Here is a 19,846-nt window from a genome sequence, read left to right as displayed (position 1 = left end):
AACAAACTTTATTCCATGATGAATTTAATAGATCAATCCACTAATATAACCATAGCTCTGTTCCTTTCTCGGGCGCAGCACATACCGCCTTAGCACTGGACTTTCGATCCAAACTCACCGCCCCAGTTGCCAGGGGGGTCGTAACGCGCCACAAGCCACACCCCGACCTTGGCCACGCCCACTTTAGTCGTCGATTTCCATACGATCTGCGTGAAATGCATCACGTTGTGGTCGGGCATAGAGGGCGGGTTGGCGCAATAACCATCGCTTTTGTAGATGTTCAATTCATCCATCCTGAAAGAAATTAAAATGACAAACAGTTTCGTGTGGACAGAAATACCGAAAATACGATTTTAACAATAACTGAATCCTTACACTTTTTTACTACCATATTCTGGAATGAAATTTACGGTATAGCGATTTTGTTTTTAAAGCGCGTGTAATACCTGACGGGTGTTTGATTTCTTGGGACCGCAACACAGCAGTGAACGAACCCTATTGACTATGTGCGTGTCCCGGTTAGGTGTGAAGTGTCATAACCTGTAAAAGGCTTAAGTCTCAAGAAATCTTCAGAAGCACATCACAACAAAACAAAAATCCGACCAAAACACGCTAAACTTTTGAATTTATGTACCCTATAGGTACATACATATTGGCAGGCTGAAAGAGCAAAACCTCGTGGCCAAAAGCGTGTGTACAGGTATTAAAATTCCAAATTCATCATAAGTTCTCGCAATTTGATCGCCGGCTATGGCTGAAATTCGCACACAGCACCTTTGTGATATAATTACTTTTGAATGAAACTAGATATCAATATTCGAAGACACACTATTGTTAAACAAGCATGTGCGGATTGAAATAAGACATTTAGCATCAGTTTCTATCCCAGGGTATGGCACCTAAATTCTTCCAAAGACACTTTATATCGTTTTAAGCTTTACTGCCATTTTTAAAAAAAGTTTCCTTTTAATCAATAAATAACAAACATAGGTAGGTTCTTTATTATATAATGATTAATTCGATACCTGATTTGTATAGTATGGATAAAATGTGCGCGCGTACTGATTTTTTTTTCCGAGACCAGGTCGTGAAACTGTACCGTAACCTAAGGCTAATCATGCCGCCATTTTATGTCCCCGCTCAATTGCGAGTCATACAAAGCACCCATTTCCATCGGCTAAGTCAAGCAAGTGAACAAAATATTTTCAATCAAATATCGTATATAACGTATCAGACTTCATTTGTAGAATATTATTTTGAAGTTTTTGCGAATAAACCGCTGTGTTTTCAGTGATAAACAATAACCAAGAAGTGGTTGATTAACATTCTTTAAAATTTACATCTATAAGGGAAAGGTTACCAGGTCTCATAGTTAAAAGAAAAAGAAAAGAATAATAGAACATATAAATCTACTACTATTTCAAATAAGGTGGCACTCGGAGAATCCACATTGCTGGGCACTGGGTATCAAATAAATACAAAAAAATAAGCGCAACCAAAAACAAAACCAGGATTAGAAAGTTTTAACATTCTTTTTTATGTACCTATAAATGCTCACACGGCTGTCAGAGACCAGGATTCATTAATTTAAACGTTACCCATGAACCACTGCGGGCTACGTTTCTTGGGTGCAACGAAGGTGTATCAAGAATCAATTATCAATTCCGCGTATTCGTAGGGTGGTCTCGCTACTTATTATTTTCACGTAAGAAATCATTTCTAACAAAAAGTACTTTGTAAATGAATGAAAAATATTGTTAACGCTTGGGCAACCTTTTACGTCTGATAAAAAGCTGCCCATTTAGAGCCATCCACACAGGATAAGCAAATCGAATTTATGCACAATAGGAATCAACGATTTACCACGCTTGGACTGCAAGCTCACACGTGATCTCCTGGCTTTCCGCCCACGCGATATTCTCGCCCTCTCCGCTCTCCATGTCGTGTGTTCCAGGGGGGACAGCACCAGAAGCGAGTTTGCTGGCCCAAGCTCGCGCATGCGCAGCTAGTGTGCTGTCCCATTGTAGAGGAGACGCGCCGTGCTTCACACGGTATTTGTTGTGCTCGGCAAGACAACCGGCTTCAAACCCAGCTGGAAAAAAGAGATGATTTATCACTCAGCCTAACCTGACTCCTAAACGAGGTGCGTGCCCAGGATTGACTGAGGGGGGGGGGGGGGGGGGGGGGGGAGGGCAGTATACGCAGTCATATGCATAACATGGTTAAAGCATAGTATTTTAAGATTCCTAATAAGAAATGACCCATTGGCCGCCGAGGGGGGCACGCACCCGTAAACCTACAGCCGCGCAACTGCTACAATGTTAGTTATCCAGCTGGTAATTCAAAGTTTCTTTATTGTGTTTGAAGAAATTTGTTGGCTGGTGGTGGTGGTGCGTTGGGTTGGGTGGGGGGTCTTTTTTCTGAAACCACATTTTTAATTATTGAAGCCTGTTTCGGTTGCTTGTTACTCACATAAAGCCGAAGCATACTGCAGACACAAAGCAAGACAACTCAGCAGCAAAATGTACGGCTTGGCCATCCTGACGACGCTAATTGCACGTTCTGCGGTAAAGGTTAATGGTGGTAAGCCAAGGTAAGGCTTATGTGTTTATAATATAGCATCCTTTTTCTCTAGACGCACAAAATGTACTCAAAGAAACCGTGCAAGAAATGACGATGAATGAAGCCACAGGCTAAGTCATTTTCTTGGTCTGTAGGAATTGGTTCGATGGGATTTTTAAATTCTCAGGTATGCTTAAAACGAACTAAGAAGCCCTGCTTCGACTCCAACATTCCAATTCGGACAACTACTCTTACGTTTCTTAAAGCAAAAATACTCTTCAACCTGCATCCATTCAAGCTCCCTAATTTTCCAGAACATACCATAAGAGCGACTTACCTCGACTCCTGTAAAGAAATGGCCAATTCTCGTGCAGATCTGTGTACCTAGCAGATTTATATAATGATGTCCTGTATGCGATATCATCTTGAGATAACGGGGAAAGCGAACAATTAGCGTATAAGATAAGATAACGACTACTTGTAAAACGAAATTACCTTATCTGTTCATCCCTTATCCTTTTGCTAATTGGGGGGGTAATACGAAAAACTGCAAAGTGAATCTTTTTAACGGAAAACAGTTCGCATAAAAAGGTATATACAACTTTTTTCTTTAACCCTATGGCGAGAGGTAAATTTGGAGGGTGGCCCAAAAAGCGTCTTGTTACATTTGACTCTTCCTCATCTGGGCTCTCTCGATACCATAATTTAGTGGTCCTTGATAACAGGAGTTTGTGATCCCGGGACTTATCTCAGTTTCTTCGGATGTAATATTATTAAGTCTGTAATAAAGAGGTGTTTTAAAGATGAAAATTGGGAAATTAGCTGAAATTTTTTAGCTAAAATGTTAATTAGCTGAAAAAAGTGGAATTATTGTATACCGTATCTCAGTTTTTGTTCTCTTTGTAATAAATGGTCTTGACCGCTGCATATAAATTCTGAAAAAAAGTGAAATTATTGTATATCATATCTCAGTTTTTGTTCTCTTTGTAATAAATGGTCTGACCGCTGCATATAAATTCTTTGCTGTATCATTTTAAGCAATATAAGACCACACCCCTACACCCTTTCAGCTTTTTGAGAGTTGTGATTGCAAAGGATACGACTATCAGCTAAGCTTAGGAAGGTATAACAATAACCTAATATCTTCGCGTAGCTCTCTGTGTCCAGGGTGGCAAAGGGGGTATGGATCACGTTTCACGGACCAAGCAAAATGGCTTTTTCGCGTTTCACGGACCGTAAATAGGCCTTTTAAATTGTTAAATCACGTTTCACGGACGTCAAAATGGATGATTTCACGTTTCTCAACAGTAAAAAATGGCCAAATCTCGTTTCACGAAAATACCCTTTACTACCTGTGTGTCGGTCGGAGGGAAAGAACTGCATGGCGTCAGAACTGCATGGCGTCAGTCTACATCTTTAATATCAGGTAGGTATAACCGGTTAAATGTGAAACGCAAGCGTGTATAGAAACATCAAGTGTGTAACTACATCGCTAAACAGTTTGACCGCCTGGGGGAGGTATGCGAATGTTCCGCTTTTAAGCTTGAGAACCAGCATTTTGCCCTAGATTTTTGCCCTTTACAAACTTCTCACTGGGAGTATCTAGCTTCTCCATCTAGCCAGCACTCCCTCTCCCTTCCCTCCCCCCAATAGTACGGGCACCACTAGCGACGGCCTGTAAACTTTGTGCAGCAAGCGTGTTAGTTTATCTGAGATACGCGAGAATTTGAATGGGGTGCGTTATCATACGTGTCGGCGATGTAAAGAATAAAAAACACTTATCAGAGCTTCAGAACTTCAATACAGAAAAAAAAAAAAGAGAAAAGCGACAGAGAAGCACTCTATTACCTCTCACAGCAAACCAAGCATTTGGCGCAAGTGCAGTATCGAAGCATTTTGTTTCGATCTTTTTGTAGCGAAGGACACGTCTGACGAAAACATGGGCTACTACAGAGGACATCAAGAGATCTATAGCAGCTATTTAGTGTAGCTTGATCACTCAGTGATACGGGTTCTGTTTTTAGAACAAATTAAACAGGTGTATAACATCTGGCTTTCTATTTGAGTACTGTGAACCCCAAGTAGCTCGGAAGACTACGCTATATAGCGGTTCCTCCTAAAAATCTAGCTGACAAGCCAGTATGTGTGGAAAGTTAGAGAACCACTGGTTCCTGTTTTTGGTGGCATGACCTCAGGAGCACTTCACTACACTAACACTTATATTCCAATCGAATTAAATGAGCAAAAACAAAAGTACTTTCCCAGATTAACAATGAAACGAGTCACTTAAAGGAAGTTTTTCCAGAATAAGCAAATCCCAAGCTCATCATACAAATGTTGATACAATACAATTAACTTTTCGTTATCAAGGGGGGGGGGGGGGGGGGGGGGGTGGTGGGGAGTTGGGGAGTTGGGGGTTCGTTCGGCGGATTTCGGCAGATTTCGGACTATTCAATTGTCACGAATCTACTAAAATTAGACTACGGATAATAGTCCTGATTACAAAATGTCCGAAAATTGCAGCGATTCTTGAGTTAGAAAAGAAAAGGGCGATACACGTCCCCAAAAGTAAATGCGGCGAAAGTAAACGATTTTCCAGCGTATTTGTGTCTCCCAAATTTCTTTTACAGCTGCAGATTTCACAGTTCACCCTTCTAACCACATTTATTCCATATACAATAAAAGTAGCGGGGAAGGAAAAGTTTAGCCTATGTGCGCTAGATCCGCCCCAGTATTTGGTAGAAGTGACAGAAGACAAATTCTAATTTTATTGTGAATTTATATCAATCATACCTATGAATGTAATTCTGGATACATGCCGACGTGGATGCTATCTCTCCAAGCTCCCTCCAAGAGCACGCTATGCCAAAAATTATGCTTATTTGGGGGAGAAGATGAAAAAAAATAAACAAAACTCATTTAGCATATTCTAGACCTGTAGTCAATGACACAGCATACGAAGGGTCTTTTTTATCAGATTCTTAGCGTAGCGTAACCCAAATAAACACCTTCTCAAAATAAGCGCCTCCCCTGAATAAGCGCCTAAGATAAAATACGAATAAAACATTTGAATAAGCGCGCCTCCCTTGAATAAGCGCCTTTCCTTAACGTATTGCATGCACTCCAATGACGATGGAACTGTGTTCTTGAGAACAGTCATCGGTATTACCTGGAAAAAGAATGGTATTTAAAGATTCCCACTATTTGACCACATTTTTTACCCACTTTTGGCCACCTGCGCACTCCCCTGTGTACGCGCCTGATTTTTCCTACAGGGCTCTCAAAATGCGTTTATTACAACCAATCAAATACTTATGTTTATCGTTAGGAAAGGTTTAGAGCGAAAAATTGGGAAAAAACATCATATATCCAAAATGGTATTGATTTTCTCGGCTTTTTTTCTTGACATATGCAATTTATGTAAATGGAAATGAATGAATATTTGCTTTGAAGACCATTTTCATCAGTATATGCTTCGCGTTGTGTATTCAATAGTCGCGAGCATATTATCGTTTCACTTTCATATCTTGTTATTTTCATTTCTTATTTTTACACCAATCCATATATTATGGATACATACTTCTCGATTGGAAATCGATATTGAAAAACGATTCTCTCATAATCGAAATGTACATTTAGTCGAACTGGTTGCCTGGCAACTCGACTAAATATTCTTAATGAAAATAGTTTCAACTGAAAACCAATTACAAGCTCTGGAAACCTATTTCCTGTGTTTGCTTTTTGTTAAATAGTCGCAGTTGGTCGTATTCTTTTGAAATGCCATATTTTAAGCACCCATAAAAATGAATTTTGGAATATGAGTAACAGCTTATATTTGCTCTTTGGAAGAAGATCCGCTACTGCTACCGGAAATCTTTTTTGATACATTTAGGATCTTAAAACGAGGAAAACGCGCGTCTAAGCTGAACAAACTACACTGATTTAGCGGCCGCCCAACAATTCATAGGTTTTACACTAAAAGCTTTAACAAAGAGTCTATTTATCGTTTTAATAGTTGCGCAAAAAAGGACAAAAATCAAAATCAATTCAAGTTTATCCCAGCAAGGTACTAAAGGTAAATTCGACTGCCGGATTAAGTTATGACATTTTAAAATTCCTGAAATTAAGCTCTCCTACAAGCGGATTTCCTGATAATCCGAAAACATGTTTTCCGAATATTTTTTAAATATTGAATTCATGAATATCTCGAGTAAAGTACACATGAGCAGGTTTTGTTTGTACGGTCGTCTGATGGCGTTCCGTTTTTTATAGAGGTTCTCAAGAGTCAAGATTCTACTGTTGTGGAGGAGGGAAAGTGTGAAGAACGTAATGGCTTCGCGAAAGCTTCTACAAGAATCACACGACGACGAAGAATCCAACAGTTTTATAAAAAAGCGCAAACTAAGATCTCCGTGTCTAGATTCGCATTACGAGGCGTACATACTGCAGTCGCGTTGGACTGTGGGACATCTTTATGCTTCTAACCTCCATCTTGGCCAGTCACACGTTAAAAATGTCCGAGTTCTTAACCAACAGCAAAGAAACTGGTTGGTAGGAAAAGAACGGGAACAACAGAAGGTTAGCTCAAGAATGGCAGAGCTGAAAGCTTTGACGAAAACTAAGGAAAAACGGCGAATAATTGATCCAAACGCCGGCTCCCTAGCTCGGCATGCCAGTTTGGAAACGCTAGGTAAACAGACATTTACTCAACGACATTCGCTTCCTCGAATCACGAGGTCTTTCTCACATCCCTCACCGCCGAGATACTCAATGCCAGAGAGGAGTGACCGCGCAATGGTTTATGACTACTCCCAAGCAAGGGCCTATGAGGCTCCGGCCTCTAAAAACTACCAGTCTTGTTCTAGGCAGCGAGTTGGTCATAGAGGGTCTGCCAGTGGTACAAGCCGAGTAATGAAAAACTCTAGGCCAGGTCCGGACAGTGGAGGCTATCGAATGATACCTCGATGGGTCCCTATGGCATACAGATTGCAAAATGTCAGAGGTGGCGCATATAACGCATGGTCGAACTGACTGGTCTAACTACTATGCTTGGTCTTACTACTGACTGCATGCCTGATGACTCTGATCCTGATTAACGGCATAACTGATGGGAGTTACATCATACATATACATAATTACTCATGAAGCAAAAGGCCTCTTTTGTATTGGAAACTGAATCCTTAACACCAAGCGCGTAATTTGCTGAAGGTCATTTATGGTGTTCCGCGCACCATTTCCAAATTTTATAGCAGGTGAAAGACTCTGTGAAGGATGAGGAACGAAGACAAATGCGCAGTGAAACCGGTCGGAGACAGCGCGCATATATCAAGCAGTTGCACCCCAGATCGATGAATACTTGTATCATACAGGCGGCGCAAAGTGGAATCAACCTAAGGCGCTAGGGATGGATCATTCCTACTGTAGCTAGAGATGGACGCAGGGGGTACGCGTACCCCCCTCTCCCGCTAAAAAGTCGTATTTTCTTATATTCAAAAATCGCCAGATTGTGCGCATTGTTCCAAATTTACACACCTAGTCTGAAAAACGTTGTCAGTGCAAATGACGAATGGCAAATGATAGTTCTAAGACAGATTTGTCTGAATGAATATGATTTATCTACATTTTTGTGTAGTAGAAATACGAATAGACCCCAATTTACATTTTCCATTTGAACTTGCAACGTTTTTGAAAAAGATTTATACGTTTTTCCAGTAGTGCTGTTTGTGCGGGTTTGCCAGGAGTGGTGGTGATGGCAGTGGTGGGGAGGGGGGAGTCTTAGGTTTGGCGATTCTACGTATCCTATGATGAATAAAAACTAAAACATGAAAATTGCATGATTAATATGGATATCTCTCATATTTTAATAACCTTTGTAATAAATCCATAAAAATATCATCTGTACATAAAGTAGGGTGACGCAGGAGGTCAATAGGAGGTTATGTTACTAAGATCTTTACTATTAAGTGTTCTGCATTCATACACAAAGTAGATGAAATGCAAATTGTTCTCTTTATTCTGTCCTACTATCGTTTAACGGAGATCTGAACAGAGTCAATGCGCTTGATACAGTCTAGGCTTCTACTTCTTCATCTTCCTCTACTTCTTTTGTTTTATTGTGTTTTGCTGGAAGTTTACCAGCTTTAAAGGCTTTCATCTCAGACTCGTATCTGACTTTGTCTTTTTTTGCCATGTCTTGGTATTGCGTCTTGTCATCATCTGTCATTTTAGACCACATCTCCCCTAGGACTTTTGAAAGAGCGCCTCCACTGGCGTTAGGGTTATCTTTCTTGACATCATCACGCTTGAGATTGATAAAATGGAAGTATGCTGATCTAAAATGAATAAAAATAGATACTAGTTATCTTCATTTGCAAGAATATATATTTTTTAGAATATGCAATTTCCTCTTTTCTGTGTCTATCAAGAGAAGCAGAAGGAACAATACATGACTTAAACACACAAGAAATATGTGTTCCTCAATCTTTAATCAAAAAAGTTCTGTAAAGTACAAGTAGGGATAAAGGGGATGGATAAAAGGGATGGATGCAACTGTGCAAAATGTAATGGCCGTGAAAAATAAAGCTTTTCGCTATTTGCTTTTCAATTGAGAACTGAAGAATCTTAATTTCGATTTCGACATTTTAATTTCTTAAACTTCTTGAAGCCCCTTTTACAATAGCCTTGCCTTTTATGAGCTAACTCAAATAAAGATTTTCTGTTAAAAGAGGACGGTTAACATTTCACACACAAAAGCTAAAAAAAACTTTCGTCTTTTTTAAGTATTCAAAATCCACAAGACAAACATCAAAATAGACGTCTTTTGTGGCTTATCCTATAGACTACTTTCCTCCCCGCAGCCTTTTTTAGACGGAACGTGATAACTGATTATAAAATATGGCGACTCCCGCCTTTTTTGACCTCAAATATACTTACAGACATCTTTTTGGTTTATTTGGGTCCTTAGTTTGCTTCTTTCTTTTCTTTTTTCCTGACTCTTCTGATGGCGGAGGGGTGTAGCTTTGCATCTCTTCTTTGAATCTTTCCTTGTCCTTTCCCGCTTTCTGGACGAACGTCTCTTTTTCTTCCTCGCTCATGTTTTTCCATTTTTCGGCTGAAACTTTTGAGAAGTCTGCCAGTGAAAATTTCCCTTCTTCTCTTTGTAGCTTTTCCCTCTGATCCTGAAGAAAAAAGTTGTAAGCACTTTTTGCCCCCTTCGGCTTGTTTGGGTCTTTCTTTGAAACTTTAGGCATAGTTGCTTGTGTATATGGAAAGGCAATAACTTGTCAAAGTATTGAGGCTTTTACAAAAGAATGGCACAGTGCAAATAGTGAAGCAAGCAAGGCTGGGTCTAGCGCGCTCCACTCAAATTTCAAATTTGAATTCTGATTGGCTGCTACAACTACAAGGCAATTTGATTGGTTCATTTTCCCGCCTTCTGCATGCACAAGAGCCTTGCTTTCTGATATATTCCATTGCTCTTGACAATAAAGCGTATAACCAAGAGATCTGAAGGAAATGCATTCTTACGTGAGGACTTTTAATTGAATCTAAGAGTAGTTTCAACCTCACATCGCCACAGCGATTTTTATCAAATTTTATCTGTTCACGGCTGCTCCCTCCCCCCCCCCGTTTCTTTGAAGTTTTTTTGAAACTTTAGGCATAGTTGCTTGTGTATATGGAAACGCAGTAACTTGTCAAAGTATTGAGGCTTTTACAAAAGAATGGCACAGTGCAAATAGTGAAGCAAGCAAGGCTGGGTCTAGCGCGCTCCACTCAAATTTCAAATTTGAATTCTGATTGGCCGCTACAACTACAAGGCAATTCACATCGCCTCACATCGCCACGGCGATTTTTAACAAATTTTATCTGTTCACGGCTGCTCCCTCCCCCCCCCCCCCCCCCCCCCCCCCCCCCGCACCCCTAAAAAAATATACAAGCCGTCAAGCCGATGCCCCTCCCTCTCATTGTTCCTTTTGTCCAATCACAGTTGCCGTTCTATCTCGCCGTGACGTCATTGACATGTGGACAACAAACGCGAGAGGAGCGATTTTCAAGATCTTCGAGCACGAATCTCGTATTTTCCTTTGTAAAAATGAACGGGTATCGAAGCGAACAAGAAGAGCAAACCGCTAAAAGCGAGCAGATTTGCTGTCTGGTCGAAGATGGTAATCGCTGCAAGTTAACGGCTGGAAATGCGAGCTATTCAAAACGAATACAGAAGACTGTCGCTCAGAGAAAACTCAAGTTGTCGCTCGACGTAAATGTAAGTTTGTCATTTGAGCGTTTCATCTTCACTAATCTCTCCTACTAAAGTCATGTTTTGTGTTTGGATTTATCAATAATTTCGTGTTCTGCTTGTTTCTCCTGAAGGCTCGTCACATTTACATATGTGAACACCACAAAAACATGATTCAGAGCGTAAGAAGCAAAAGAAAACGAAAAGAATCAGAGGACGATCACGATTCGTTAGACGTGAGTTTACCTCTGCCTTTTCATACAATTGTTATATAAACCTAGGCCCTCTATGTTAGCCACATGACTCCAAAGGTCATAATTATCCCGTAGCCTCTAGATGTCTATATCAGCGTAGTTGTGCCTTCTTTCTTCGCATGTCTTTGGATTTAGGTCGGTTTGAATCAGTCAAGTCACATGTTTACACGAACGCTGTAGTTTTTGAGTCCCATGTTTTTTACAGGTTGATTTCTGTACGCTTCAAGTTAACACCCTCCGAAGGTACAAGCGCCATTACAAACTCCAGACGAGGCAAGGACTGAACAAGGCTCAACTTGTTGAGGTTTGCGATGCCTCTAATGTTTTTATATCTTGTTTATGCAAATAAGAAAGCCTAAATTGTAGTGTACATCTTAAATTACTACATCGGCAGTTTATTTTGAAATGGAGTGACTCACTGACCATACAGTTTTTGTTCTCCTTGTTAAGAAAATCCCTGATTGAATGTTCTCTATTCATATCAAACTTTTGCAGAACCTTATTTATTTGAGCTGTTGACAATATTGAACACAACTTTAATGTCTTTTGGAACAGCTGAGTGGGTGATTAACTGCAAAATTAGCCTATTTGGTGGCAAATTCAAAACAAAATGATCAAACAAAAAAATTGAAATGACTGCACCCGTCACACAAGAGAACGATGAAGAATTAAATTCTCTAAATGAAACTAAACCCTTTTTGAAAAAAAAAAAGGAGTTCTGGTTTTCTAAGTGCTTATAAACACATTGGCCCCTCAACCGGCCTGTACCGGCTTTGGGAAGTACCCACAACCCAAAAAATTCATAAATGCAAACTAAACACAACAAGATGAAGATACTCAGGCATCAGTCTAAGGGATAAATGGTCTTGAAGATATGCATCCAACCAAGGTGTTGGCAACTACTCTTAAGCCAAATAATAGCACAGGTTCTTCAACAAATTTCAAATCGAACAAGGAAAGTAAAGCAGAATCACCCCTCTCAATAAAACGCTCAAAATTACAAGGGAGAGAGATCAGCAAACACAGCTCAAGACACAAATAGATAACTTTATTCTGATCCTCCAGATTCATTTCCATGGCCTCAAAACACAATGTCCACTCCTTGAAGGCTTGTAAAACCACGAAGATGCCTTTACGGATTGAAAAGCATTCTGGGAGATCCAGGGAAAAATTCACAAGGGGAGGGTCAGTCAACACTCCTCTCCCCAAAATCAGATGGTTTTTTATAAGTTTTTTCACCCCAAAGCCAAAAAAAATCAATTCCAGGTCATACAGACCCAGAATAGCAGTGTAAACAATTTTGCAATCAATTTGGTTTCAGAAAAGACAGCTTTAGGAGAGCTGTGGTGATTCATTAGAAAATTATTTTCTTATCCAGGCAAAGCCAAACAAGAAAAGATCATCATGAATCCACCTTTGCTTGCAAATATCCATAATCAAAGCACTCAATTATGCCCCATAAGACTTCATGATGTCCTAAGACACTCTCCTAATATGCTCATAGCTGTATTTTTGATGAAAAATACAAGCAACCATCAACTTGTGCTCGCTTCAGCACAACGACGAGGGATTAAAAGTGGGGACCGCAAAGCACTGTTGGAAAGCTTGGATACCGCTGACTAGGTGCAGCTGTGTTTGACTTTGACGGGCTGTATAAAACTCAGAATAGGGGGGGAGGTATCTGTTTTCAGTCTGTTATTTGTAAATTCAGCTCCAAAAAAGCCAGGAGTCAATGGGTTAAGTAGCTTTTTGTTGCTGTTATTTTGCCTCTAAAAGGCTAAGCGCGCGCTAGTTTGCCACCCAAACAGTCACATGATCTCTTAGCGCAAGTCCCCTATTGTTATGCCATTGTTGCTTGCTTGCAGTCTAAGGACTTGGCTAAACTATTACACATGCCACTAAAATGATGTATCATGTGATCTGTAGTGCCACAAGCATCAAATTCCAGTAACTTGTTTCTAATATTTACTTATCCTGAGATGAAGAATAGGTAAAGAGTTTTCATATGACATCAGAAAAAATATTGAAATTTGACCACGGGCAAAGATACAAGTGTTTAAAAACAGCTCTTCCTTTTCAGAAGTTGACCCCATAAAACGAGCCCGCACGCAGTGAGAACAGCGGGTGCTTGCATTAAGCTAAAATGTGCAAGAAATTTTTTAATCGGGTAGCTTTAGAATGACTTATTTTACTTTGAAGAGGTCTGGAATGTTTAAAAAAAAGTTTAAAAGCTTTTCCTTTTTTTTGTGGCTAAAATAATACATGGAAAAACTGTTGTTGTTATGCTTTATTTTCAAGAAGAAGTGCATTATTTTTTAAATAAAAAAACGCTTTTTAGGGGATTAGCAATTAAAAATTATTCAAACAACCCTTTGTTGTAAAAGAAAAGGAAAAGGATAAAGAAAATAAAGAAAACAAAAAACATGTATTACATGTAAAACATGCGGGAATCAAACCGCAGATCGAGGGATTCGTATTCATGTGTGCTACCTGTTGGGTCATTTATGGCATTGAGCATAGGAACTCTCAATTTCAAATTAGACAGATTAATGTTTGTGGTTGATTACAGTTAAGAATTGGAAATATAAAACTTCACAGATTTAGAATTTTCAGGCTTTTCTTTGATCATACGATAATTGATACCCCAACTTAAAGAAATTGATTCAAGGCCTTATAATGATTCAATCCAATTAGAACTGCGTCCCTGCTTTTGTTAACTCAAAAACTGACAAAAACTAATTAAAAAAAATCAATCGACAAATTTTTTCGTACGTACCTTTTTCCTTAGAAATAAGGGGAAATGCAGTGGGCCCGAAAATAATAGAAAATTTGCTCTTCAGGATTCCTGAATCAATGAGGAACCTCTGGCACTTTCGAAAAGTGGGTTCACTTTTCGCTTGAGAGTGCGATATTAGTTACATTTAAATGCCTGCAAAACCCCACGAAAACCCGTCGTATGGTAATAAAACTTGGTATGGTTTATTTTCAAGTCCTAAACTACTGATTTATTGGTATAAACCCGGAACTTAATAGTTTGATGGTTTATTTTCAAGTCCTAAACTACTGATTTATTGGTATAAACCCGGAACTTAAGAGTTTGATGCCACAGGTACTTTAAATGTTTCCGTGCTTAGCTGCCCAAAAACATCCACAAGTATTTCAGCTGCCAATATAGAAATGTTTTGCAACTATATGAGAACTGTTTTTGTTTCATGGTTTCAAGATATGTCGCATGTTACAATGTTTTGAGAGTAGATGAACTAGAACTAGTACCAGATGTTGCTGGCTCAAGGATCCCAGCCCGGCTTAAACCAAAAAGTCAGATTGCCTGCATTGTGCTATTTGGTGGAAGCCCATCACACAAGTATGAGTATAAAGACGGTAGCATCCCATTGTTTGGATGATCACATGTTCTTATACTTGCACATTGTGGCATGAATTGTGTTGTATGCATGCATACTCATCATCAAAGGAAATCAAAGTACCCGGCTTTTACAATCTCAGTCATCAAATCATAGTAAAAAAATGACATTTGCCACTATAAAGATTTTATTTTCTTGTTTGACACTACAACTTAGGGGCCAACCATTTGACTTTTAAGGGGGTGAGCTTTTTTGAAAAAAAATTATCCTGTACGGCCCTTTGGGCTGAAAAAAATATCCTGCACCAATTGATGGACAAAAAATATCCTGCATCGGTATAAATAATTTTGCACTCAAATGCTTTAAAAAGCATTTGCACACCCCAAAAAAGCTTACCCCCCTCTCAAAAGTCAAATGGTCAGCCCCTTAGTGATATATTCTTTTTCGTCCTTATTTGTATTCATTGCTCTTATTTTCCAGACCATCCAGAGACATTTTAAACAGATTGACTGCCCTGAGAAGGAAACCGTTGCATACTTTATTTACATGGTGAAGACCAACAAGAGTAAGCTGGACCAGAAGCAGGACAATAGCTGAAGTGTTATTGCTCTTTTTTCTCAATGTGGCATTTTATGAAATGCCTTTTTTGAAACCTGTAAAATATAACATTCAATTAGTATTTTATATTGTACATAGATTGGTCAGACTAGTGTATAGTCTTGAAGAATTCCACTTTGTGAATATCAAGAAAATCTCTTACTTCATGCTAAGAGTGTTTCATTTATGTAAATGCATAGCCATCAGTGTAAAAGATAAGGATCCCCCTAGTATGTGGTATTGTTTCTGGTGAAATCAACTGCATTTTAAGGTTCTAAATCATTCTGGAGTTATTTTCAGAGCATTATTTGCTGTACCACTGTCTGGTTCTGAACTAAGCAATAGGATACCGGCTCAGCTTATTCCAACAAATGAAAGGGATGCACCATCCTTTGCAGATCTATAGCCAGAGTTTAGAGTGAGGGAGGGGTGGGGGTGTTTATGCCTTTAAAGGACATTTTCTTCTAATGCCCCCCCACAAACCAAACTGGCCAATGTGTCTGCTAGGAAGCTAATACCTATTGATGTGCTTGGGCATTCTTTTTTTTTTTTTTTTCAAGGAATGTAAAAGAATCTTGTTTGGATATAGAAAAGCAGAAATAGCAGGAATTAAAATCTGTGTGAAATACATGGAGCTGTGTTTTCAACACCACTGGTAACTGTCATTGATATGTGTAAATTATAGAAAAACGTTTGCAATGTTTTAATAGTGAGCAAAAGTTGAATAACATTAAAAACAGTAAAATTTCTGGTTATTATGCTTGAAGTTTCATATTTATTTACTGGAAGAAAAATGGAAAATTATTTGAAGATATGCCACAGGAACTGTCTATTTTTTCTGGTTCTCCAGGACTTGTAAATCATGTCACATCCGTGACATGACGCAGTGCGTGACGTGTGGTCTTCGTCACGCAACTTTATTTCCTGTTGCCTTTCTCGGAATAATTTACTCTTATGATTCTATGCTGCAGTCCAAGGATTCGTTCCTAATCGAAAAACAGTACCTGAAGCAGGCCCTTGCACGTTGAAGAGTACAATGTATTTGGATTTCTATATTCTTAATGTGCTTGTTTTCGCGTAATGTAGAAGGCGGAAGAAGCCGAGGAACAATTGTGCTTGTTGAAGCGAAATGGCTAGAAAAGAGTTGGAGGAGACAGTAATTTGGAATGAGCGTGTAGGGTTTTCTACGCCAGAACAGCCGGGAAGAGGAGATAATGGTGCAAACATGAGTCTTATAGAAAACGATCAAGGTAAAACAAGCTACATTCTTGTAGTGAAGCACAAAACGTTCCAAACATTCGTTTGAACGAATAGGTTCCTCTAGTACTATACTATTAAGCCATGGAGCTTTCACAAGCTTGTTCTATTTCGATTCTTGAATTCATTTATTCAGGTATTTTCATGTTTCATCAAAATTGATTTCTATTTTGTCACGCACACCACGTTATGGTTACCCTGTGTTCCTTACAATTGAGGGGAGGGGCTGGAGGGCTGGGAATGTGTTTTTGAATCACTGAGCATGCGCAGTAGGGCGAGCTTCCTTCACAGCTGCTAATGGAAATGAAAATATGGCGGATTCTGTAGGTTAGTTTATTTAGGAAATCCCCATGTACCCCTCGAAAGTACCAAGAATGTGGTAGTGGATTTAACGAAATTATGGCAGAGGCCTACAAGCTAACACCGAAGCCTTCAAAGGCAGAGGAAAGCCCAGGTAATTCAGAAAAATTGGGAATCGAGTAGTCTTGTCAGGTGCATCAACGGTCAAAGCTTTATGCGAATCGCTCAAATTATCTTCGTATTCTTCGAGGGAATTCATTCAAGTAAACATGAATATTTTTCCATACAAATAGCCATTGATGGGGCAATATTTCAACGCTGGGTAGATTAATTTCTCGTGTGCTCTTTCGATCTGACGCTCCTGAAGTGTTGCCCGGGAAAATTTCCATTTTCAGTAGAGATCATTTTTTCGTTGCCTCCCTCTTTGATTGAAATCCTTCGTCCGGAAGCAAGTCCCCAGCAAAAGAGAAATATAGGAAACAAGTCTTTATGCATATATATTTGTCTCAATTCTTAGATAAATTGTTATCTGTGTATGCTCGTGTGTGTATGTGTTTTTTTTTCGTTTAGAAATACTTGTTGCGGTATTTAGTTTTGATTTTGTAATCAATATACCTTGCGTTTACTGACGGATTTCAGGAAGGAATTATTCAATTCACCGCTGAATACACCGAATGAGTGGACTTTAATATCAGCTGATACTACACATCGATGATGATGATGATGATTTTTTTTTGACAAATGCAAAGTGCGAGTAGAGCATCAATTATTACGGATTTTTTCCCCTTACTGCCATCAGTATCCCCATTTTTCCTCCCAGCGGCTAGCCAATCAATCTTAATTCTCAAACACTGGAAAATATATAAGAATATAACATATTTATTGAGTTATTTTTGTTGGCTATAATGGCTTTCAAAGTGGTATAAACAATGTTGCCAATGCATTGCATATTATTTATACAAGGTTTGAAATTTAATATTGTTTTGACCATCATTAAATTATCTGAATCACTGATTAAAGATGATGAAGGCTTTTTTTCTGTCTAGAACTGTATCATTGAATTATCAATATCAGCTAATACTTATCTTTATTTAATGCCTTAATAGATAGTATGATCTCATTCTAATGTTCCAGTTAAAGATTAAAGGGCAGAAAAACATGGGCTTATCACCACATGTTGATTGTTATCTTTGAGATCATAGGGTTGAGAGCTTCTGCTTTTACATCTATATTTATAATGACATACATAATAATGATGGCAATACTGTCATTGGTTTTAAAAAGACAGCAATAATGATGATAATTATGTGATTAGACACTTTTATTATGTGTATTAGATGTATCTGAAACATCAGGATTATTAAAAAAACGTGAACTTTTGTTCCATGTACTGAAAGATGCATCCTAATTTTGAATGTCATTCTTTATAGAAGTAGGTTTAACCAAAATATGGTAATCACAAAGTCTTTTTTAATCCTTTTCTCTATCTACTATAATATTGTATAATACAGCCTTATTTAACCCTTAAATAGATGTGATAGATTATGCCAATTGTAGTGTTTGAGGGTAAAGAAAAAATGGTGAAAAACAAACAACACATTAAAATCATCATTAATTTTCAGATAATAGCTTTGAGGGCTTTTCATGCCACAATGATTTTTCCATAAATGATGTTATGATGACAATCATAATGGTGTAACTAATGTATATAATATAGTGATGATCATGATGGTAATTGTAGTACTTGTCAAATGAAAAGGGCTTGGAATCATTATCCCAGGCCTATGCATGTTATATAGTGTCAAGCTCTAAAGTTTAGGTAAGACACACTTTTTCATATATTATTTTGTTTTCAGTTATATATAATTTATTCATTATTTCAAAATTGTTTAATTTTATGTAGCGAGCTGCTGCATGCACCTTCAAATTGAGTATTTTACAATACAAATAAATAATGTAACATTTTCTTAGTAAGTCCAGGCTAACCCAAAGATTAAATTATTTTACTATAATTTTCAGTAGTCATGATCATGAGACCATGAAAATAAATAGAATTTGTGGATTTTTTTTATAATCACAAGAGGCCAATCAAAATGACAAGGTTTCTGGAAAGCTGAATTGCCAAATTTTTGTATCACTCTTAATTTTCTGAATCGCTTTTATTTTGTTGCATATTTTGTTAGTATTGCAAAATTCTTGAAATCACAGTTGTACTGAATTTTTGTTTATTTATTTTTTAACTGTCTTATTTTCAAGTGAGGCTGGGCTTTTTTATTATATTTTTTAAGCATTTTTAAGGCTGAAATGTTTTTATGGATGTTCTTAAATTTCATATATAAGTTAAACAGAATTACACATGTCAAGTGATCAATTGGTTGTCATCATGAATACAATTTGATTTTGCATTATAGAACACATCACTCTAACAATTTTTTTGCTGTTATCTGAGCTGGTATTTCGTTTCCAAAGAGTGTCTGCTTACAAGAAAGAGTTGACTGTTTTGTGAACAATAAATTAAACATGTTTTTATGTATCAACAGTGTTTTGCCATGGCAACAGTCAGCGTTGAGGCATATGCTATTTATTCTGCTGAAAATTATATCCTTATTACCTTACTAGTTGTTTGTAGGAATCTATGATCAATTGAATCTCTTGTGTTCCTATCTTTTTCTTATAAAACAATCATAAGAATTATGTACTGGAAGTTATAAGTAAGAATAAGTAGGATTTTTTTTTAGATTTTTTTTTGTAGCTGTACAATTTGCCAACATCCACACATTTTCTATTACAAATGATTTGCTACATACAATACAGTACCTCTTGTTCAAAAAGGATCCAGGATTCAGCAGCTAAATTTTGAAGTGTTTGCCTACATGGTAACCAAGACTTCCAGAGATCACAACCTCACACTGAATAGCAAATGAACACAAAAAATGGTGCAGGGTGCAGTTTATGTTTGAGATTTGAATGAGAACTTAAATTTTTATCACTTCTACACTCCTTTCTTACCTGCAATATGAAGTTACACTTGATGGCTCCACTGCAGATGATACAGTTTTGACCAATGTTACGACGTGTACCTAAAATTTGTAACCCTAACTGCACCTGCCTCAAAATATTCATGGACAAAATGTATTTATAATATATTCATACTGACTTGAGAAAACTGTTGTTTTATTCAAATGAGGCTGCCTATTTTCCTGTTTGACAAAATCCTACCAGTCTAGCTGACATCTGTATATTAACAGGGTATCAAGTATAGCCTGTTCTTTGTCTAA

The 19,846-nt window shown here is 38.1% G+C and overlaps 4 protein-coding genes and 1 long non-coding RNA gene across 6 annotated transcripts in view; 2 read left to right on the top strand and 3 right to left on the bottom strand.

Moving 5' to 3' along the window:
* Positions 1-9: 9 nt before the first annotated feature.
* Positions 10-2,991, bottom strand: LOC5507446 (pathogenesis-related protein 1A). The gene is made up of 4 exons (XM_001628040.3): positions 2,900-2,991; positions 2,473-2,562; positions 1,864-2,092; positions 10-294 (listed from the first exon to the last, which is right to left on the bottom strand). The coding sequence occupies exons 2-4, from the start codon at positions 2,537-2,539 to the stop codon at positions 90-92; spliced, it is 501 nt and encodes a 166-aa protein (XP_001628090.2). The 5' UTR covers positions 2,540-2,562; positions 2,900-2,991; the 3' UTR covers positions 10-89.
* A 5,408-nt stretch (positions 2,992-8,399) lies between these two features.
* Positions 8,400-9,928, bottom strand: LOC5507450 (non-histone chromosomal protein 6). The gene is made up of 2 exons (XM_001628041.3): positions 9,496-9,928; positions 8,400-8,894 (listed from the first exon to the last, which is right to left on the bottom strand). Exons 1-2 carry the CDS (start codon positions 9,810-9,812, stop codon positions 8,633-8,635), a joined length of 579 nt encoding a protein of 192 aa, XP_001628091.3. The 5' UTR covers positions 9,813-9,928; the 3' UTR covers positions 8,400-8,632.
* A 653-nt stretch (positions 9,929-10,581) lies between these two features.
* Positions 10,582-15,766, top strand: LOC5507447 (histone deacetylase complex subunit SAP30 homolog). The gene is given in 5 exon segments (XM_032376050.2): positions 10,582-10,619; positions 10,621-10,825; positions 10,933-11,034; positions 11,258-11,356; positions 14,895-15,766. Coding segments are annotated over 5 exon segments (561 nt in total). The 3' UTR covers positions 15,012-15,766.
* Positions 14,010-19,765, bottom strand: LOC116614731. The gene is made up of 3 exons (XR_004294698.2): positions 19,578-19,765; positions 19,386-19,477; positions 14,010-15,067 (listed from the first exon to the last, which is right to left on the bottom strand). It is a non-coding gene; the product is annotated as an uncharacterized LOC116614731 (long non-coding RNA).
* The window catches only part of LOC5507451 (phospholipid-transporting ATPase IA), a 31,303-nt gene continuing 27,404 nt past the window's right edge, over positions 15,948-19,846 (top strand). Inside the window, exon 1 of one of the 2 annotated variants that reach the window (XM_032376044.2) lies at positions 15,948-16,261. In XM_032376044.2, the coding sequence (XP_032231935.1) occupies positions 16,141-16,261 (121 nt within the window). In that variant the 5' untranslated portion in view covers positions 15,948-16,140. Of the gene's footprint in view, positions 16,262-16,536; positions 16,723-19,846 lie in introns of those variants that run through there. The other variant, XM_032376046.2, reaches the window with a different exon arrangement.

This window comes from Nematostella vectensis, chromosome 10 (assembly GCF_932526225.1).
Source record: "Nematostella vectensis chromosome 10, jaNemVect1.1, whole genome shotgun sequence".
NCBI classification, from domain to species: Eukaryota; Metazoa; Cnidaria; class Anthozoa; order Actiniaria; family Edwardsiidae; genus Nematostella; species Nematostella vectensis.
Note: the sequence above shows the minus strand (reverse complement) of the source record. Positions and strands in the feature narration are given on the sequence as shown.

What these genes read in the sequence shown, in the direction of transcription:
- LOC5507446 (XM_001628040.3), bottom strand. Translation starts at nt 2,539, where the DNA reads ATGGCCAAGCCGTACATTTTGCTGCTGAGTTGTCTTGCTTTGTGTCTG. An exon ending in GCAGTATGCTTCGGCTTTAT is followed by an intron (nt 2,093 to 2,472) that starts GTGAGTAACAAG and finishes TCTTTTTTCCAG; the next exon opens with CTGGGTTTGAAGCCGGTTGT. An exon ending in GAGCTTGCAGTCCAAGCGTG is followed by an intron (nt 295 to 1,863) that starts GTAAATCGTTGA and finishes AATTTCTTTCAG; the next exon opens with GATGGATGAATTGAACATCT.
- LOC5507450 (XM_001628041.3), bottom strand. Translation starts at nt 9,812, where the DNA reads ATGCCTAAAGTTTCAAAGAAAGACCCAAACAAGCCGAAGGGGGCAAAA. An exon ending in AATAAACCAAAAAGATGTCT is followed by an intron (nt 8,895 to 9,495) that starts GTAAGTATATTT and finishes TATTCATTTTAG; the next exon opens with ATCAGCATACTTCCATTTTA.